The sequence below is a fragment of the Euleptes europaea genome, chromosome 3 (assembly GCF_029931775.1).
Source record: "Euleptes europaea isolate rEulEur1 chromosome 3, rEulEur1.hap1, whole genome shotgun sequence".
Lineage (NCBI taxonomy): Eukaryota > Metazoa > Chordata > Lepidosauria > Squamata > Sphaerodactylidae > Euleptes > Euleptes europaea.
In genome coordinates, this window is record NC_079314.1 from 54,265,722 (window position 1) to 54,287,139 (window position 21,418).

At 43.1% G+C, this 21,418-nt stretch overlaps 1 protein-coding gene across 1 annotated transcript in view; it reads left to right on the forward strand.

The window, feature by feature from the left end:
* The window catches only part of MOV10L1 (Mov10 like RISC complex RNA helicase 1), a 34,402-nt gene extending 28,384 nt beyond the window's left edge, over nucleotides 1–6,018 (forward strand). The window contains exons 19-23 of the mRNA XM_056846485.1: nucleotides 82–255; nucleotides 1,517–1,666; nucleotides 3,227–3,334; nucleotides 3,847–3,984; nucleotides 5,883–6,018. Of these exons, the coding sequence (XP_056702463.1) occupies nucleotides 82–255; nucleotides 1,517–1,666; nucleotides 3,227–3,334; nucleotides 3,847–3,984; nucleotides 5,883–5,978 (666 nt within the window). The 3' untranslated portion in view covers nucleotides 5,979–6,018. The remainder of the gene's footprint in view (nucleotides 1–81; nucleotides 256–1,516; nucleotides 1,667–3,226; nucleotides 3,335–3,846; nucleotides 3,985–5,882) is intronic.
* The last annotated feature ends 15,400 nt before the right edge of the window (nucleotides 6,019–21,418 follow it).

The window sequence follows — 21,418 nt, forward strand, 5'->3', positions numbered from 1 at the left end:
AGGACTAGGTGGACCTTTTTGGTCTGATTCAGCCAGGCTGTGTGTTCTTCGCTCACCAGCTACTTAATTTTTTCCTTGCAGGTTACTAAGCTTGTGAAGAATTACAGGTCTCATGCTGCACTGATAGCATTGCCATCTAAGCTCTTTTACCACAAGGAGCTAGAAGTCTGTGCTGATCCTTCAGTGGTAAACTCTTTGTTGGGGTGGGTGAAGTTGCCAAGGAAAGGTTTTCCACTAATTTTTCATGGAGTGAGGGTATGTAAAATCCTTTTATCCAAACAACTCTTCATAAATAGACTTTGTTTAAAGATGTGAGGTACTGAAACAATATTGCCACAAGATTATGTAGACACATTTTTATGCAATGTAATATGAATAAGTGGGAATGTACATTATAGACATTTTTGGTAAAAAGGGTATCTGCAATCTGCATTGTTTTCTAAGCTTCGGGAAATATTTCAGAATATTGCTTTAGTTGACAACTTGAGGGTAATAAAGAGACACTATATTAGATTCTTGCTGTTTTTTAAAAAATTAAAAACTTTTAAGTGGGAGTCAGTAGACACGTTTCTTATGACTTACTACTTTCTTTCATGAAGGGTGCAGCCTACCCCTATAGCTGTAGTGGATGGGGTGCGCAGATAAAAAAAATACTATCGTTTTAGTTGTGTCAGAAAGCACATAGAGAGTGGTGTTGTCGTATCAGAAAGTAGTTCTGGAAATATCAGAACAATACTCCTAATATTGAATAAAAAGACAATCTTGTCCTTCCCCATAAGGAACTGAGTCACCCCTGAGCCACATGGGGCAAAGAGTGCTTGGCATGTTCCTGATCTCTGCAGCAAGCTGCAAAAGCTTGTCCTGGGGGGAAGGTGCAAAACCATGCTGCTCCTGCAGCCCGTGACAGAGAAGAGAAGATGTGGTGAACTTGCTATCTGCACCATCACTGCCAGCCTCCTAGGAGCTGCTGGCCTGCAGCCAGCACTAATGAGAGATACTGTTTGCTTAGGTACTACCACGGGATGGCAGAATAGTTTCAGCTTTTGCTCTGTAACCCTAGGATTGGGCATTCGAGGCTGCAATGGATACCCATGTTCTCTTGCATGGTTGAATGAGTCACAAGGCGTGAGAACCGTCTCTGCTAACCAACTAATAACTTGTTACAACACTGTCACTGTTATGGGAGTTGTGGTGCAGGCCGCATGAGATTGCCCTTGGTTTAAACCCCTTGGAATAAAGTTTTCTCATTGGTCAGCTGCTATGGAATGTGCTTTCAAGAGCCTATTTGCTGTTGAGCTTCTGTGAAGTTTTCAGGGGTAGTTATTTAGGGGGACCATTCTTGGTTTTAATTTGTATTGTCTAGATTTTTCATAGGGTGCCATTTGGGCTATAAAACAGGATATACATTTTAAAATGAAGCTAAAGTAAACTAGATGAACCATTGGTCTGATCCGCCATAGCTGCTCTTAAGTTCTCTTGGTCTTAATGTATTGCATTTTCTGACACCTTAATGCAGGGCAATGAAATGCGTGAAGGCCACAATCCCTCTTGGTTCAATCCTACAGAAGCAGTTCAAATACTACGTTATTGTTGCCTTCTTGCTAAAAGGATTAGCCATACAGTGTCAGAAGCAGACATTGGAGTAATTGCGCCTTATCGTAAGCAGGTATGGTTTGATACTGTGGATATTTATCATGATGGTGTTCCTCTTTTGTTCAGCATTTTTAATGGGTTTATGTTCCATAAGCTGTCTTGAAGGCTTTTTAATGCCATATTGTGAAGCATAAATGTCACAAACTTAAATAGTTGTAAAGTTATAAAAATTAAGTGCAACTCTTCTAGATTAGTAGGTTTAATAAAACAGGTAAATTCTTGTAACATTTCCCAGTTCAGTATGATAAAAATCACTTCTAAAGTAATTCCTCATAATGTTTCTCAATGTGCATTCTGTCTCTGATTCTGCAATCAGAAATTATGTCAGTTCCTAGCAGTAAAACACAACTTTACATAAAATGGGTGTGTGTATGCTTGCATACATCTCTGTATCCCAGATCTCCGGGATTCAATAAGCTGACGAGGACTTCAGCAAGCTAATCCCCCCCAGTTTTGTTTTTAAGTGACTTAACATTCTGAACTGTTTGGAGCATCTGCAGGAACATGTGCACACTGAGGGAGCTTGGGGAAGAAAAAAAGATGTCCGTATTAATATGCTGGTGCTAGAAGCCTCTAAACCAGGGCCATAGCTGGGGCAGGGGAGAAGGAGGGCAGCCGCTGCCCCTGTGCATGCAGAGTGAGCAGCAGAACTGCCTCTCCTACAGGAGGAGCAGGCCTGGTAGGAGAGACAGTTCTGCCGCCCTCTTTGCATGCCACAGGGGTGGCAGGTGCCACCCTCCTCGCCCCCCCCCCCCCCCAGTTACAGCCCTGTTCTAAACTACAGTAGTTTCAAAGGATAGACATGTTGGTCTGCCATGGAAGAGCTCAAATTCAGCCTAGTAGCACCTTAGAGACCAACAGGATTTTGGGGTATAAGCTTTTGAGAGTCAAAGCTGACATATCTGTTGAAGGGAACTTTGACTCTTGAAAGCTTATACCACAAAAATCACGTGGGTCTATAAGGTGCTACTGGACTCGTGGGTGAGAAAATGGTTAAAATGGGAAGCAGAGCGTACAAGTAAATATTTCTTAGCTATAGAAGCTTATAAAAGCTGGGTGAGTAAATAAGTTTCTCCCGTAATGCTAAAAATTATGAGCAGCCAGTGAGATTCAGAACAGGCAAGAGAAACTTCTTTACTTAAATCTACAAGTAGGTTGTTGGTAATAAGGTTGCAATGTGATGGCCACTAGTTTAGCTGTCTTTAAAATGGAATATAGGTCTATCAGCGGCTATTAGACATGGTGATGAAACTGAACATTTGTGTTCAAGGGTGTTAACTATCTGGATACCAGTGTTTGGGGAGGTTTTGGCCTCCATGCCCTGTCTCTGGGCTCTCCAGGAACATCTGGCTGGCCATTGTGTGGAAGAAGATGTCGGACTAGATGGCCCATTAGTCTTACCCTGCATTTTTTTTTGTTACCTCCATTGTGCTAGAAAATTAATTCAAGAAGATGCAGTTGGAATCTTTCATTAATATTTGAACCTTTCTTTTCTTCAGACCAAGGTATTCTTTAAAGTGTCACCTGTGAATATGGCAACTTGAAAGTAATTTTTACATTGTTCTTACTTCAGGTGGAAAAAATTAGACTTCTCTTGCGTAGTGTGGATCTGGCAGACATCAAAGTTGGATCTGTAGAGGAGTTTCAAGGGCAGGAATTCCTAGTGATCCTCATATCAACAGTATGTAATTAGGCGCTGTGTGTATTCATTTGCATGCACCAAAATACATGTAAGGAGACAATGCAAGGCTTGGATTATGGTAGTGACCTCCACAGATATAAGATAGACATGCCGTCTAATTTTATGAAAACTGGCAGTAATTGTCCCTGATTTGTGGAAAGCTTATTAAAAAAATTAGCTCTAGCTGGCTTTACTAAATTTCTTCTGAGCTTCTTGGTGACTGTAGTAAAATACTGTCCTGAATTTAACAGTTTAGGGTGTGTATCCACAACAGCTAGTGATGCAAGACACTACAGTGAGATTTGGCATAATTTGTGTGTGAGAGAGAACAGTTTGTGAATCCTACCTTTTTAACATGCAAGAAATAATCTAGGTAAGGTTTTCCTCTATTTTAGTGAATACATTATTGCAATAGGAAAAGCATCTGGTTTTTCTTTTACAAAAGTAATTTCTGTAGAACTGCCTGCAGCAGTCTTGACCTGTGGGATTTAATGTTGCTGTTTCCATTCTAGGTCCGGTCAAATGAAAGCTCACTTAATGAGGAGAGGTACTTTTTGGGCTTTCTTACTAATCCAAAGCGCTTTAACGTAGCAATTACCAGGTCCAAGGCACTGCTGATTATAGTGGGAAATCCTCATGTGCTCGCCAAAGTAAGGCATTCCATTGAAAGGGTTAAATTTCAGGGCGGGGGGGGGGTCAAGTTGCTGTTGTCCATTGGTAGTATGAAGTGTCTTTTAGGCAGTGTTTACATTGGCTCAAGCCACCTCTTGTTTTCGGTATAAGGAAATACCCTTTCTGTAGATCAGCGGGTTTCCAAACGTTTTGAGTCATGGAGCACTTTTCAGGACAGAAATTCGTCACGGAGCACTAATTTTCACTTAGCACCTATATACTAAACCGAAGGACGGTAGTATTTTTCCAATCTCTTCACGGAGCACTAAGGAGATGTTTCAGTGAGCACCAAGTGCTCCGTGGAGCACAGTTTGGGAACCACTGCTGTAGATGAACTTTGGCCAGATTCAATAGAGGGTTTGGCAAGAAAAGATAAAAATTTAAAATAGAAGTTTTGTAGTAAATGTTTAGTCTTAAACAGCCCTCGTACAGTCAAATCAAGGGATAGTTGGACAGTGAGCTAAATGTAACATTTTAAACCTCTCCAGTAGTTGTCCGGGTGCAGCCCCTCACCCAGCCACCCCAGCGGGAGCCCCAGACCTGCCGCACTTACCTAGTCCAGTGGTGGGAAAGCCTTCGCAGCGGAAGATGGAGTTGCGTCGAGGCTCCACCTTGCTGCTGAGTTCCATGCCAGTTAGGAAGCCCAGGAGCCGGCCCTCGCAACAGCTGGCTCCTGCAACAACTGCTAGTCGGCCGCCAATGACAAAGAGCCAGCAACCTACTCACATCACCACAGGAAATCTCTGGCAGCTATAAAAGTTGAACTCCAAAGACAGGCACCTGGACAAGGGGAAAGGAGATGGGACTTACCCTGGCCGGGCCAGATTAAAAGGAGGAGAGAATACAAGGAGAACTGCTAAATCAGGCCAGAGAGGAGTAAGGAGATGCTGAGCCTGGTGTTAAAGTTGAGCACTCTCAGGGAAGAGTGCTGGGTGCAACAACCCTTGCCCGCACTCTGATTCTGAGGCCTGGGGAACCTCTTCAGGTAGAGAGGACCATGGTTGAGGGCGGCAGAGGTAAACCAGCTGCAGGGGGCACTCACAGTAGTATCACACCTGGTGATGGCAAGTGCCATCAAGTCACAGCTGACCTATGGCAACCTCTTAGGGATTTCAAGGCAAGAAACATTCAGAGGTGGTTTGTCATTGCCTGCCTCTATGTAATGACTCTGGACTTCCTCGGTGGTTCCCAATGCAACATGTCATATTACAAGTGAAATTAATAATGCAATAAACGTACCCTTGAAAATGAGCTGTATATATCTGCCCTATACACAAATTGACATTATCTGCCTTCATAATAGGCCTTTTTTTAACATTTGGAGTGAGTTAAACTACACTGCAAGGCCATGAAGAATGAAATGCAACCTGACCAAGTTATTGGTGGAATCTTCAGTTGGCATCTTTCACGTTAATTTTTTAAATTAGAAAGCAGTTTGAAATCTAGCTAAGGACATGTGAACTTTTCTGGTTAAAACTGAATTGTTCTTAAGGCTGCAAACCTGTAAGCCCTGTTGAACATAGTGGGGGGAACATGCATAGAATTGCACTGTGTGTAGCATGAGTTTTTTAAAAAAAACCTCATGAATTTATCTAACGAACATCTTTTTGCATCTGTTTGTACAATGTTGCCAATGGGATCCACGTTGATAATCAGCTACACATGGGGGTGGGGGCTGTATTGAGAAGGGGAAAGAAAATTAAATCTCCATATCAGAAAAATGTTAAAGTGTAATCCAGTTGCAAATAGTACCCTAATCTCTTGTTCTTTAGGGGTATAGTATTTATAATCAGTAGGCTTTAACTGCAGCATCATCTGTTATTCATTTAAAATAAAGATGGAAGAGTTGTTACAATCTTTGTTCTTTTTTGGGCAGGATCCTTGCTTTAGTACTTTCTTGGACTACAGTTTGTCCAATGGAGTTTACGTTGGCTGTGACTTACCACAAGAGCTGCAAAGTCAAAAACAGTGAATCTCTTTCAGCAATGCTGGACAAGGAAGAAGTGAGACTAGATAAATCAGCAGTCACTCCTCTTCCATAAACCCTTTTAAAAGGGCATAATGGAGGGGGGGAAGTATACTGGTGTTGCTATATTTGAAAATGAAGTACATATTGTTAAGAACTGCACACTTCACATGGTCTTGCTCTGTATAGCCAATGCCACTAAGTAGTGCTACCGATGGGTGAAATAACAGAGCTTTGTAGTCTGAAATTGGAGATCTTGGGGGAATATCAGAATTATTTATATATATAATAAATGATTAAACTGAGAATGGGCACACACTTTGACTAGTATATGACTGTTCAACTGACTTGCTCTTCTCAAGAGTCCTGTGTATTCTGCCCTATAAACACATCCTGTGTTTGTGGAGCGTTTAGTATTAAGATGGCTATTTGTACTCTTTCATAGTTTTATTGTCAATTCAAAGGTGTGACTAGTTTGCTCTCGTTCTTTTTTTTTTTAAGAATTGTAGTACTTCTGAGTGACTCTTCCTGATCACATTTTTGCTGCCAAAGGTTTGAGCTATAGTATAAAGATGGCACTTCACTGACAAATTGCAAAAGTTTGTAATTGTATTCTTAAAAGTTCATAATTGTATTGTGCTGTAAAAAATTTTTGCGTATGATTAAAGTTCTCTGCATGTTGTCATTTATTTTGGGGCTTTGTAGATGCATTGGTGTAGGAGGAGAAGGTAAAATGTTGTTAAAAGGGGAAATTGCCATTCGTGAACTAATTTTTGGGATATAGTGTAGCTGTATTCCAGTCTGATGCAATCTCATTCTTGTGCACTGTCTCCACATTCCTCAGATGTGAGATCCATCATAATCTGCCATCCCTCTGAAGTCTTGTACTATCCAACTCAATTAAGACATACAATGTTGAATGCCTCATTCCACCTAACAGTATGTAGCAAAATGGGGGATTCCTTCTGGCTTCCCATAGCATAGATGGAGGTGTCCCTTTGTAAAGATATTTAACTGTTTTGAGAACTCCTGTGAATACTGAAACTTAGATGTGCACATTCTTTTTGGTAGTGATGGGTTGGCCCCTATTAGAAGTAAGATGGAGGAATTAAATGGTTGCCCAGTGCCTGATGATTTTCAGCAACTGTCTGGGCTCTGAATTGGGTCCAGTGCAGATTCCTTCCCTCTTCCCACCACTCTTCCCTTTCTGAAACTCATCCGAACACAGTACGAAGGGTTTATGCCAAGTGCTATAAGATCTAGACTGCCAACCACCCCACAACAGTACCCAGGGCTGTCAGGAGACATAGAAAATGTTTCATATCATCCTTGGCCACAGGATCCAGAGCTAAATGAAAACTTAAACACAGTGCCTGCTGCAAGTCCTCACCAGTATCGCTAAATACATTTATGTACATTTGGCAAGGGAGGGGGGAGTTTAAATGCATGTCATTCCGTGGCATTATCACTTTCAGATGGAGATAGCATGATTATAAGCAACTGGAGGGGCTTGTGACATCTGGTGGGTTTTATACCTTTATGCCACTTTCCAGCTAAGAACTAGGTTCCTGAAACAGCTCCCAAGAATCAAAAGCTAATGCAGATAAGAATGGGTTGGTGAAAAAGGGAGGAGAGGATCTCCTTTGATCACCAAAAAGACTAAAATAGGGAACTTGGGAGCATGGATAAAATGGATGTGATGTGGGGGCAGTAGGAATGAGGGGAATTGGATGTAATTGAGTGGGAAAGCTAACTGTATCCAACCCACAGTGGAATCAACCAGGGTGTTCTCTGCTGAGCTGGATTTATACATGATGGAGGATGTATGACTGTTTTCTGGTTTTCACCAAGGGCCCAGTTGATGGCAGCTGGAAACAAGAAGGGAGGAGGCTTTAGGCCGAGTTGGATTTAAACTGAACCGGATCTGGGGGTGACAATGCATAACTGCTTCTGCGCACCACACCTATCCTTAGAAATCTTCACATTTTAGCCAAAGAACTGGGTCTTCTGTACTTGTGCTTAAAGCAGTAACTGCCCCTATTGTTTATATGTAGTCAAAAAGGGCAAGAGTCCAGTAGCACCTTAAAGACTTAACAAAAATATTTTCTGGTAGGGTATGAGCTTTCGTGAGCCACAGCTCACTTCTTCAGAAAGCTCATACCCTACCAGAAAATATTTTTGTTAGTCTAAGGTGCTACTGGACTCTTGCCCTTTTTGACTACTGCAAACAGACTAACACGGCTACCCACTGTGAATTATTGTTTATATGGTTATGCTTAAAGTAGCATAGAGATTAAAAATAATAGCATAACCGCTTTGTGGGAGGTAGACATTTTCATTTATTGCACTGTGTACAAGTAGGTACATATTGAAGCAGCAGTCTATAGGTTGTTACTGTGTTAAGGGGACTTGGTTTGTAACACAAATGACTCCTTAAACCATTATAAAACTTCGTTGCTGACCACAACCTTACAAATTGAAATACATTTGAGAGGCCTGTATGAACCTGCCTTATAACCCAGTCAGATCACTAGTTCAGTGTTGTCCTCTGAGAGCGGCTTCCCAGAATTTCAGGCAGATAAAAAGGTCTTTGCAACAGTTGTTGCTAGACATCCTTAAAATATAGAGAGCTCGTTATAGCAGCCTAGGGAATCAGAATTTAGAGTGAAGAAACAGCACTGCAAGAGATAACTAACCTTTTCTATGATCACATGTTCTCCAGACCAGATTGCCACTCCTAGACACATCCCATCCTGCACACAGGTCTAGAGCGGTATACTGTAGCCTCAGGGCAATCATGCACACCATTCATGTATTTGAAATCTGTGTCTCTTGCAGAGGGAAAGTTATCAATTCAGAGATTTTTTTTTTTAGCATCTGAAATGTTTGGCCACGGTTCACAATTCATGTTGGCTTTCTTATATAGAAGTAACAGGACATGCTACCTTTTTAAAAGCTGCTCTAATACTTTTCTCTGGTTCCCCAAGCATTTATCTGCTACTGCATGCATTTAGTTATCATGGGGTGAACTATGGCTAGACCTTTGAGTTTGAAATTGTTCAGCACTACCAAATAAATCGGAGTTGATTGCAGCTGTATTTCTCTTCAGCTTAACCTTATTTCTTGCTTTCCCCCCCCATATTCTTTCATTGCAATATGAGTGTTAGCAGCAGAGGAGGAGGTAATTACTGCTTCAGTGTCACTCTTATCAGTAGAGCCACTGGGGAAGCAGAGTACTCCAGGAAGAGGAACAAATCAATGTTCTTTGTGCTGTCTGAAAACTTGCAGTGACAGCTGCAATGAAATATACAAACCTCTCCCCACCACCACACACACTCTGTTTCAATTAGTAGGATCTGTTTTAATAATGGATGGCAACGATAACTGAATTTCTAGCTATACTTTCAACCTACACCAGTAGAGAGTTTCTAGTGACTTCTCCAATAGTTGCTTCTAAGAATTGCCGCTTCAGTTGAACACAGCCCTAATGCGCCTTAGAACCTGTTCTCTTTGCTGAGAATGTATTCAAATATGCAGACATGACTCGTGGAACTGATGCTCCCAGACACTATCAATGGTGGTAAGGTTAATACTAGCCACAAGGGGGGAATCTCCATGATGTCTATCTATTTAATAGGTTTTTAGTACAGTACTAAGAGCGAGACCATTTTAATGCCTTCTGCTCAGCAAGTGCACTGCTGAATTCCCCAGCTCAGTTGAGTTGTGATCCACATCTGTTGCCTTCCTCATTTTGCAGTTTGAAGCATTCTTAACAGCACATTCTAAAAGGGTACTATGACAAAAATGAAACTTGTTAACTTGAACACCAAAGATCCCTTTTTCTGACAAGTACATTTATTCTGAGATGTGGAAAGATCCTATTCCAATCTACAGTCGCCTCACATGGCAAATAGGCCCTGGCATAAAGCCTTGTAATGGAACTAGAAATTTGGGATCATGGGTGGGGTGCGTACCAAACAATTTTGTTTTTCAACAGATGAGGCTGGGGGCAGTTTCATTTCTTTCAGGAGAAAAATTCACTGTTCCAGTAAGGAATTGCGGGGGGGTGGGGGGGACTTGGTTGCAGATTACATCCCGCTCATTGGAAAATTGATAGCAAATGATTTGGAAGTGGTTGAACTTGGAACAAGGTTTATGTGCTCTAAAAAGGCTGACAAAAGAATATTTTTAGTATAAATACACATGACTATTTCATAAAAAATTCAAGGGCCTTGGTGCTTTTGTATGCTTAATTATAGGTATTCGGACATTCCATTTTTCCTGCTTGTGATGGAACATTATTTTGATGATGCTGTAATGACTAGGTTCTGGCAGTGGCTGTTGAGCATCTCTGTGGTGCCTATGGCTGAAGACAAATGTATCTTGTCTCTATTTTAATATTTTATATAACAACTGGATAAAAATTCAGCAAACGAAATGTGATCTGTCAGAGATTCAAATATTATAATAGTTTGCAGGCTTCTTCTCAAATTCTTAAATCTGAGACAAAACACCAAGTAGATAATGGTGTATATAACCTGCAAAAAAGTGTGTTCAATTGTTCTAAGAGGACCAGTTTTATTTTAAGCAGAAAACTTGTATCTTTCCTCTTAGTGTTGTGACACAGCAGCTAAAAATAATAGCAAAACAACTTAAAATGACAAATTGGAAATCTAAAATAGGTAAGAAATAAGAATGGCTTAACAGCAGTAAACTAAAAAAAGACACGTTAACCATAACTACTAAAAAGCTAACAGCGTAGAAGCTAAAATATCCTTCTACCTCCAAAGGCCCTATATTAGACATTCTTAACCTTTTCAGCCTGTGGGCACTTTGGGAATTCTGAGAGGGTAACATATTGTCACAATGATTGCAATAGAGGGTATGACCAACCTCCGTCCCAGGGAAGATACTGGAGCAGATTTTAAAGCGATTAATCTGCAAGCATCTGAGGGAAGAAGTTGGCACGGATTTATCCCCAACAGGTCCTGCCAGACCAACCTTGTTTCCTTTGATCAAGTGACAAGCTTACTGGATTGAGGGAATGCTGTTGGATGTTTACCTGGATTTCAGTAAAGCTTTTGACAGGGTTCCCCATGATGTTCTGATGGGTAAAACTGGAGGACTGTGGACTGAACTTCAAGATAGTTAAGTGGATAGGGAACTGGTTGGAGAACCACACTCAAAGAGTGGTTGTCAGTGACATTTCATCTGAATGGAAGGACGTGTCCAATGAGGTGTCACAGGGCTCGGTTCTGGGCCCAGTACTTTTCAATATTTTTATAAATGATCTGGATGAGGGGGTGGAGGGAACAAGATGCAGTTCAACAAGGACAAGTGCAAAGTTCTACATCTGGGTAACAAAAGTCCAAAACATTTACTGGATGGGGGATACATTTCTGGGTAACTGAACAAGATCTAGGGGTACGAGTGGACTGTAAACTGAATATGAGCAGTCAATCATGCAGCAGCAAAAAAAGGCTAATGCAATTTTGAGGTTTATCAACAGAGGCATTACATCCAAATCACAAGATGTCATAGTCTCCCTGTACACTGCATTGGTCAGGCTACACCTGGAGTACTGTGTGCAGTTCGGGAGGCTTCACTTCAAAAAGGATGTAGACAGAATGGAGCAGGTGCAGATGAGAACAATGAGGATGATCAAGGGTCTGGAGACCAAGCCCTACAAGGAAATGCTGAAGGACTTGGGAATGTTCAGTCTGGAGAAGAAGTTGAGGGGGGATATGATTACTCTAAGTATTTGAAGGTCTGACAATTCGAGGAGGGCAGGGAGCTGTTCCTGTTGGCGGCAGAAGATGGGACTCACAATAGTGGGTTTAAATTACAGGCAGTGGAATTGGCTGCCTAGGGAGGTCAGTAGCTCCCCATCACTGGCAGTCTTCAAGCAGCGGCTGGACAAATACTTGTCAGGGATGCTCTAAGTTGATCTTGCATTGAGTAGGTAGTTGGAATAGATGGCCTGTATTGCCCCTTCCACCTCTATGATTCTATAATTCTAATTACAAAATTTGAGAGGTTTCAAGACAAGATCTTTCTAAGATGGGGCAGCTATTTCAGAATGGCACATCCTGCAGCCACAGGAGTAATATGTCCTGGGTTACTCTAAAATACCTCTTCCCTGAGAAGAGAAAGAAGTGCAGGATTAGCTCTGTGCTTTGGGGAAGTAACAAGTGAGCACCAAGGAACACATTGGTGGGAACCATGGTGGATCACTGAGTGAAGTGGGCAGTGTGTGAAAACGTTTTCCTCATACTACCTTTCTAATCTGCTGTAGGACTGACCAATGATAAAATGGAGAGTAGAATGATGCTTAGGAGCCCTGTGGCGCAGAGTGGTAAGCTGCAGTACTGCAGTCCAAGCTCTGCTCACGACCTGAGTTCGATCCCGACGGAAGTTGGTTTCAGGTAGCTGACTCAAGGTTGACTCAGCCTTCCATCCTTCCGAGGTCGGTCAAATTAGTACCCAGCTTGCTGGGGGTAAAGGGAAGATGACTGGGGAAGGCACTGGCAAACCACCCAGCAAACAAAGTCTGCCTAGGAAACGTTGCGATGTGACGTCACCCCATGGGTCAGGAATGACCTAGTGCTTGCACAGGGGACCTTTACCTTTTAGAATGATGCTTTGGGCCCCTGCTAGGGAGAAAGGCAGGGTATAAATGAAGTAAATAAGTAGATATAAATAAATACAATGCTGATCAGGTATTTATGAACCATTGGCCTTAACAGAACAAAAAGACACCAACACTTGATACTTAATGCTAGTGTAAATAAGTAACTTCTGAAACAGTAAAATTTTAACTTAAATTCATTATTGCAGTTATATTAGAAAAGTTTCTATTATTTAGATGGTTTTCATCCAAGCCATCCTACTTCAAGGAGTATCTCAGCTGCTTTACATTAAGAATTAAAAAAAAAATAGAAATTGTATCTCTAATTCTTAACATTGTCCAAGAATGTAAATTTTAAAAATCCACACAAGGGGATTTTTACAGAGCAGAGACCTTTATTTCTGCATATCCGGGATAGCCAGTAGGTTTGCAGACCCCTCCCCATGAAGAATAATGACCATGATCTTGTGAAGCCTCACATGATCATCGTTGGTATTATGGGGTTGCCTAGTAACCACATCAGAATGAAAGGTTTCAGGCAGATAAGGTACTGCAAGCAGCAGTTGGGAGGTGAGATGAGAAGCCAAAAGTGTGCGGTGGGGAGGTGGGAAAGGGGAACAAAAATGGGATGAGGGTGGAATTAAGATTCTAAAAGTGGCAATAAACAGAACTGCACAGTCAAAACTCAAAGAGCAGGTTTAAAAGTAGAATGACAATAAACAGCATAAAAACATAAGATTCCTCTTCCCAGGTTCATGGGCAAGACTGGCTTCCTCGCTGTGTGTGTCTTGACTAAATAGCATTTAGTGCCCCAAAGTCATATACTTTGTGTGAGCCTCTTCTGTAATTTAAAAAGAATGGGATTTTAGTGTGGACCCTACCTCTCCTGAAGGCCAATTGAAGGTTCTGAGCACTGGAAGACATTCTTTAGCAAAATGGTGCCATTTGTTCAAATAAATAAGGCAAGTTGCCTAAGCAATTCGTTCGCCTCAGTGAAAGCATTTGCGTCATCCAATGACTCAGGAGACAGATACCTTCTGGTTACAATCACATTAAGAAATGTGGTACAGCTGTTCAGTAGCTTTTACAGGCAGAAATGCAGGAAATGAAAACAAACATGCTGCAAAAATTGCCATGACCTTATATTAGTTTTGCGTAGATTTGTGAACCCACTGAATAGAACAACATTTTAAAATGAAAGATGCTAACAGAAAGATGACATTTGCTAGTGGGAGAATCTGTCCTTAAATTTTCCTGTGATTTCTCACCTAAGTTTTCCCTGATGCGGTGAAGCCTGGCAACAATCAAAAGTGAGATTTGAGAATTTGAGAAAAGCAAGACCTATTGGTCATATGAAGTCAGAATCTGCTTGTCATTACTACTACTACTACTAATTGTGACCTTGAGGGTCAAGTTCCTGTCAGCAAGGGAGTGAAATACACAATAGGGCCATGTACCAAGCAGGGAGTACTTGCTGCAAGCATAAGAGTGATGGTCATGAGCACAGATAGCTTTAAAAAGGGGTTAGATAGATACATGGAGGAGAGGTCCATCAATGGCTACTAAGCCATAGTAACAGGAGGGAGTCCCCATATACAGACGCAGCTCACTTCTGAATACCAGTGCATGGAGGCAGCAGCAGGGGAGGGCCTCAGGCCCTGTTTGGTTGACCCTCCAGGCCAACTGGCTTACCACTATGTGAAAAGTATGGAGAACTAGATGGACAGTAGGTCTGATCCAACAAGCTCTACTTATGTTCTCATGACAAGGAGCAATGAATAAATGGGGGAAAGTCAAGCTGGGAGGGACAAAAAATTTAGACAAAATACAGACAAATTAGGATAAACTCTGAATTTGCTTGTCCTAATCTGTTCCTCACCATGAGGCACCTCCTGGTGCTCAGCTTGTGTCTCCTAGCTATGGCTTCCCTTGGTTTACTGTCCATGGTCCTGGCCTTGATCTTGGTGATGCTTTGTCACTTCCTGCCATGTGACTGTGATGCCAGGCCTTCCTATCATGAACTTGCTGTTCAGTAGATCCCATACTGTTCCCGAGTTAAAGGTGGAGACCTGAATCTAGAAAGGGCCACTGTTGTAGATTATATTTTCTGACGAATATGGAAAAAAATCTGCTCCAGGGAGGTACAGTAGATGGACTGAAGCAAAATAAGTGTTGCTCCACCATACGTAACAATAAAGCAGCACCAAAGAATTAGCTTGTTTTGTAGAATTAGCTAGCTACTGTACTGGTGCAGGCTGCTGAAGGTTCATTGATGTCTCCTATAGCTTCCAGGCATATTTAAAATTGCTTGGGGTGGGGGGCTTTCTGTACAACCATGAAATACTTTTTTTAAAATAGCCAAGTTCAAGGCTTAGCGCCTTGTATCATATTCAATATTATATATATGTATGCAATAGTTGTTTGGGGGGGGGGGGGTTGTGTGCCTGTACTCATATGTAAGGTTACTCCGATTTCCACCAAGTTCCACCTCAGGACATGGGAAAGCTTGGGCAGAAAGTGCCACAAAAAAAACATGTGTATGTCTTTGTAAGCACCTCCTACCTGAGTGGTTTTCAACCTTTCCAAACCTGTAACCCATTCAGCTGCAGGTCTGTATAGCAGGAAAGGATGTGAGATCAGAATCATGTGGCAAGGAGTCAGAAGGCAAGGACCATGAGCCGCGGATCAAAAGAGCTGGGAACAGGAACACAAGTCAAGTACCAGGAGAATTCTGCAATGAGGAACAAGCCACACATCAGATCCATGGAGGAATCCTCTCGATCACTGAGTGATCTTGCTGCACTATCCTGCTGCTCTTCTCAATACACGTGTATGCAAACAAAGGCATCAGGAACAGCATGCTTGCTCTACAGGTACAAGGCCTTTCCGAATGGCACCCCTGTAGAGATTTGCAACCTAGCAGGAGGCCCACTTGGGGGTCCCAATTCACTGGTTGAAGACCACTGCCCCCGTTTGATGATACAACCATTCTAAATGATCATATCTAGATTGTGATGGGTCCTTCTTCCCAACCAGTATTGACCTGTCTTCAAAAACATGTGTGCCCTGCGCAGAGACTATTAAAACAGGCCGGGGCACAAACTAAACTAAGTGACCTCTGTGGCTCTGAAAGCACCAAGGAGGCGACAACAGGTCGAGCCCGGACCATGGTGTAGGTTCTCTGTGGGGTGATCCTACATTCGTGGCTAGGGCCCAGCTTTAAGCTGCACTAGAGGCACCACTGGAGCCACATGGCTCTGGTGGCCCTCTGGGGCAGCAGACTTCTCGAGTTGAAGGGCTGAGTTCTCCCTTGCTAATGTAGCAATGCTTTATTGGTAAGCATTGTATAGCATCACAGTTCACCCAAGAAGCTGCAGCAGCAATCCTACACCCTCTTGCTTGGAAGTGTGTTCCCTTGACTTAACTCTGGGTTAACTCTTGACATTATGTGGGGGGAGGGTGCCCCCACAACTTCCTAACAGCAGCATGTGGCAGTCCTAAATGCCCGCTTGAACTCTCTGGGTTCACCTCTGTCTGCTTTGGGTTTGCAGGAGCACCGTTGCACTATGAATAGGGTTGCCAACCTCCAGGTACTAACCAACCAAAGAAAAACTCAATTTCACTGTTAATTAGTAGTGGCAGGAAGGAAACAGTGCAGGCAATTGTATCAAAAACATATATTCATGAAAGAGTGCAAGACACAAACAAAAAACAAGTGCTAATACAAGAATAACTATCAAGGGAATACAAAATATATACAAAGCTATTCACAATGTGACAGCAATATTAGGTAAAGCACAATGGCTATCTCCAATGAAATTAAGAAAGTCCAATGCCAGTAGTTTCAAAAATCAACGTCTGCTGGAACACCTCTTGCGGCTCCAAAAAGGTGACAGAGGGAACGCTATCCCGGATATTTGTAGCGCTGTCACCATATGTTTGGCTTCATCAGCCTAAAATATTAGTATGTATGAGAAAAAATCATGTAAATTACCATGCCGACTTATTATACAAAATTTAGGGTAGGTATCTATAGCTAGTCATTCTTACCTCAGCGATGAAGGTTTAAGCCCACCAGTATGTATTCGTTCTGGGAGGTTCTTCAGGGTGAATTCAAAAGTTTCAACTTATTTTATTTTTATTTTTAGGTGTTTATCCTTTTTCTTATTAGCTCCCAAAAGAGTGGGCTGCTAATGCTTAAGGGTGGGTTCACAGTGTTAAGCCCATATACTTCCTGAGTCCGATCACGTGTTTACTGACACACTCGCTAGTCGTAGTTCTTAAAGGGGACAGGATCCAATTTTCATTCACAAATGGAAGATAGTTGTGAAATTATAAGAAACAGGACAAATCAATTTCATTATTCAATCCATTAGGGATCAGGGTATTAAACAGATGGATGAACCTCATCTTGTGTTGGAGGAGGATTTTCTGCATATCTTTAGTGTCGTGGGGATGATCTTTATACTTCCATAATACAAAAAATCTTAAATCATTCTCTGAGTGTTTCGGTTCCAAAAAATGGCTCGTGAGGGGGGCCTCTAAATTGCTCGCTCGTATCCTGGACCTGTGTTCTTCTATACGGAGTCTAATTTGGCGAATCGTGCTGGAGCACTGCTGGAGCAGCGTTGGAGCACTGTATACAAACGTGCCCCTTGAGGACGCGAGAAACATCATTGCGGAGAGATTAGACTCTCGAGTAGACCAGTCTCCTCCTACCTATTTTCTTTTACAGTTAGTTGATTTATTATTTGAATATAATTATTTCAGATTTGAGCCAGAATTCTTTTTGCAAACCAAGGGGGTAGCCATGGGCGGCGCTTGCGCCCTAGCTATTGCCAACCTTTTTATGATCGAATTTGAATCGACTTACATTCTTCACAATAATCCTTTTGGTTCCCAGATGCTTTTTTATAAGCATTATGTTGATGATTTATTTTTCGTTTGATTCTTCCAATTTCTTCAATACCTTTGCTGAATGGCTAAACACTCTGTGTGAGCATTTAACCTTCACAGGTTCTTGTAACACCAAATGTACTACTTTTCTGGATCTTGAAATATTTGTTCAACCCAACAGGAAGCTAGCTGTAAGAACATACCGCAAGAATTTAGCTAAGGACTCTGGGTTGCATTTTACCGCTAACCATCCCGTTTTCTTGAAAAAGAATCTGCCATTCAGTCATTTTCTTCGATTAAAAAGAAATGCTACTAATGAAATTGACTTTGAAGTTGCTTCCGATAGAATGACGTTCTCTCTAATGAAGCGTAGTTATCCCTTAGATGTAATCTTGGATGCCAAAGATAAAGCTAAAAGAAGAGATCATGCCACTTTATTTGAGAACAAGACAAAACATAAACCTAATATCTTTTGCTCTTTAACATATAGCAAACATTCCCATGAGGTACAACAAATTATCAAGAAACACTGGCATATTGTTCAAGCAATACTAGGCTGTGAAATCCCCCCTAAGTTTGGCATGCGGAGAACCAGTTCTCTCCAAGACCGTCTAGTTCATTCTGACATCCTCAAACCCACGCAGCATTCCTCGATGAGCGGCCATTTTAAATGTGGACAGTGTTCTGTTTGTCCGTTAAGCCTACCCGTCAAGGAGTTCAGTTCTACCACGTCTAACTTCAAATTTAAGTTGCGCCATTCGAAAAATGGCGCAACGAGCCACGTGGTTTACGCCATCACATGTAAATGTTCAAAACTTTACATTGGAAGCACGGTCCGCCAAATCAGATTACGCATGGGGAACACAGATCCCGCATACGTGCGCGGAATTTAGATGCCCCGTTAACAAGTCACTTTTTGGAACAGAAGCATTCAGAGAATGACCTGAGATTTTTTGTGCTGTGGACATTCAGAGACCATCCTCACGATACAACGGACGTACAGAAGACCCTTCTCCAACAAGAGATGCACTTCATCCATCACTTTAATACCATGGCCCCCCACGGTTTAAATAATGAAACAGATCTATCTTGTTTTTTATAGTGCTTTTTTATAGTGCTTTTTTCTTTATAAGTGAAACGGACCATTAATTGGACAGGTCCCCTTTAAATTCTTGAGATCTATGCACACACCATCACATGACCTGAGACAGGAAATATACTTCACACGACGCTACACCTAACAACTAACAGATAGAATTTCAGCCCTGTTCTTTTTGGGAGCATAAACTTTATAGAAAAAAAACCAAAATAAAAATAGCAAAATGAAACAGAAGATGTTTATTCTGATTGATTAGCAGAAATATGATGATTCTCCCAGGCAAACTTTGAACACATACTCTTAATTGAGGTAAGAAAGTTTATTATATGTAAGCTTGCAATTGTATGCTTGTACAAATTTATTTATAGATGTTACTTGATTTTTAGGCTGATGAAGCTTGATAAGGTGAAAGTGCTATAATTATCCGGGAAAGTGTTTCCTCCTCCCCGTCCTGCCCCATTCCCGTCTGGCTGCGGCAGAGCTGTGGATTCCTCCCTTGGAAGTTTACATCAAGATCACCTACCTCTTGGACTTGCTTCATGTCTTTCTTTGGAGACTGCCAATGTGCTTATTATTGTATTTGCTGTTGTCCTTCTTAACAGCTGCTGTACATTGTTGTATATATATGTATGTTACACCAACTTGTGGAAGTCTTGCACCATTTAGGTCATTTAATATAGTTTTTTGATATTTTGATACTTTGAGCCTGCCCTGTTTCTTTTCCACACATAACCTCCAGGTACTAGCTTAGGGTTGCCAACCTCCAGATAGTAGCTGGAGATCTGCTATTACAACTGATCTCCAGCCGATAGAGATCAGTTCACCTGTAGAAAATGGCCGCTTTGGCAATTGGCCTCTATGGCACTAAAGCCCTCCCCTCCCCAAACCCCGCCTTTCTCAGGCTCCACCCCAAAAACCTCCCACCGGTGGCAAAGAGGGACCTGGAAACCCTATATACTAGCTGGAGATCTGCTATTACAACTGATCTCCTGCTATTACAACTGGTCACCACCACAGCCAGGCGCAGCAGCCCTCCCAGGGAGGCACCTTGCAGCAAGCGGGGGAGCCGGTCGAGTCTGCCGCTCCTGCCTGCAGATGAGCCCCCTCCCAGCCGCTCTTCCCTGCTGGTCCAAACCTGCCCCTCCGGTCCTATTTCCAGATGCTTAACGTTGGTGTGGATGGCGGACAGTGAGTTGGTTGGATGAGCGGCGCCATCGTGCTTTGTGGAAAATTCGAATTCCCCCCTCTCCATGTTGAGTGGGAAAACATGGTGATGTGGCCGACTTTCCCACATCCCCTGCAGGTCACGTCACGGAAATGGCAGGAATGTCTATCATGTGGGTCGCCGCAGCTTGCACACGGCTTCCCAGTTGAGGACCTCGGTCGGGGGTCCCTGGCAGACATCTCGTGAGCATACTCCATCTCCTCCTCGCCATCGTCCTCATGGTGGACAGGGACGGCTGTGCGGGGGGCGTAATGGCTGCTGGGGCGGCAGGGCACCCTCTTGGCGGCCTCGGCTGCCATGGCTTCCTCCAAGGCCACTGTGAACGTGGGGGCCTTCTTAGCAAACAACCGCAGCCTGATCTTCTCGTCCCGGAGTCCAATAACCAGCTGGTCTCGGATTCTATCCTCGAGGTCTGGGAACTTGCACCCTCGGGCAGTCTGGCGGAGTGTCAACACGTACTCGGTTACCGAGTCCATGGGCCCTTGCTGGCACATCTGGAACGAGTTGCGCTTGGCGAGTAGGGACGGTTGCGGGTCGAAGTGGGCTTTCAGCACGGTCATGATGTTGTCGAATGTGGCCACGTCCAACTGCACAGGGGCCAGGAGTCCCTGGGCGATCTCGAACGTGGGCAGGCCGCAGCTGCTGAAGAAGGTCGCCCACTTCTTTTCAGCATCCGTGATGTCATTGGCCGCCATGAAGAATTTCAGGCTCATGGCGTAAGACTCCCACTTCTCTGGAGCGGCGGGGTTGAACGCCTCAAACTTGCCTGGGGCAGCCATTGCATCTCGCTCCGTGACTCCCCCGGTGTATCGGTAGTGATTCAGCTGACGAGCTGGGCTGCTTACCGGTCCCCAAATGATTCCAGCTGGGATGGGATGGGTTGCCTACCAGCGCCTACATCCCATCCTCGTCGCCACTGTTATGTAGCATGGGCGATACACGAGGCAGGAGGCAGAGCTAATACAACATTGCTTTATTGTGATTACAGCTTGCTAACTCAGTGTGCATCGTGCCTATATGCTCACTCAGCCCCGCAGGCCTCACCCCAACCCCAGTACTCTATTAGGTGGCTACAGCCATTGCAGCCAATGAGAACACACAAGCAATCGAGTCTGTGATTGGACAATTACAGTCTTACAGCCAATACGAACACGCAGCTCAGGAGCCTGGAGAAACTCCAAGCTCAGTATAGATCAGGGGTGGGGAACATCAGGCCCGGGGGCCATTTAAGGCCCGCGAAATCATTTGGTCTGGCCCTTTGTGGGTCCTGGCAGATCTCTAGCTCAGAAGGATCTAAGACTGGTGATCCACCCCCTCCCGCGGACAGGAATACCCTCTGTTCAAGGCAGATGTGAGTTTGTTTTGCTGAGAAAAGAAACATTTTCCACCCTTGCAGAAGAGTCGTTTGCTACGGAGCTGCTAGGACCGCCCAAGAAACTAATTTTTAAGTTGATCATTTTGTATGGCCCACGAATGATGTCATAAATATCCAAATGGCCCTAGGCGGAAAAAAGGTTCCCCAACCCCTGGTATAGATTCTGCTTTCCGCTGCATACATTACAGTGATTTGCTCCCCTCCCTGTTGCGGCAGTGAATCC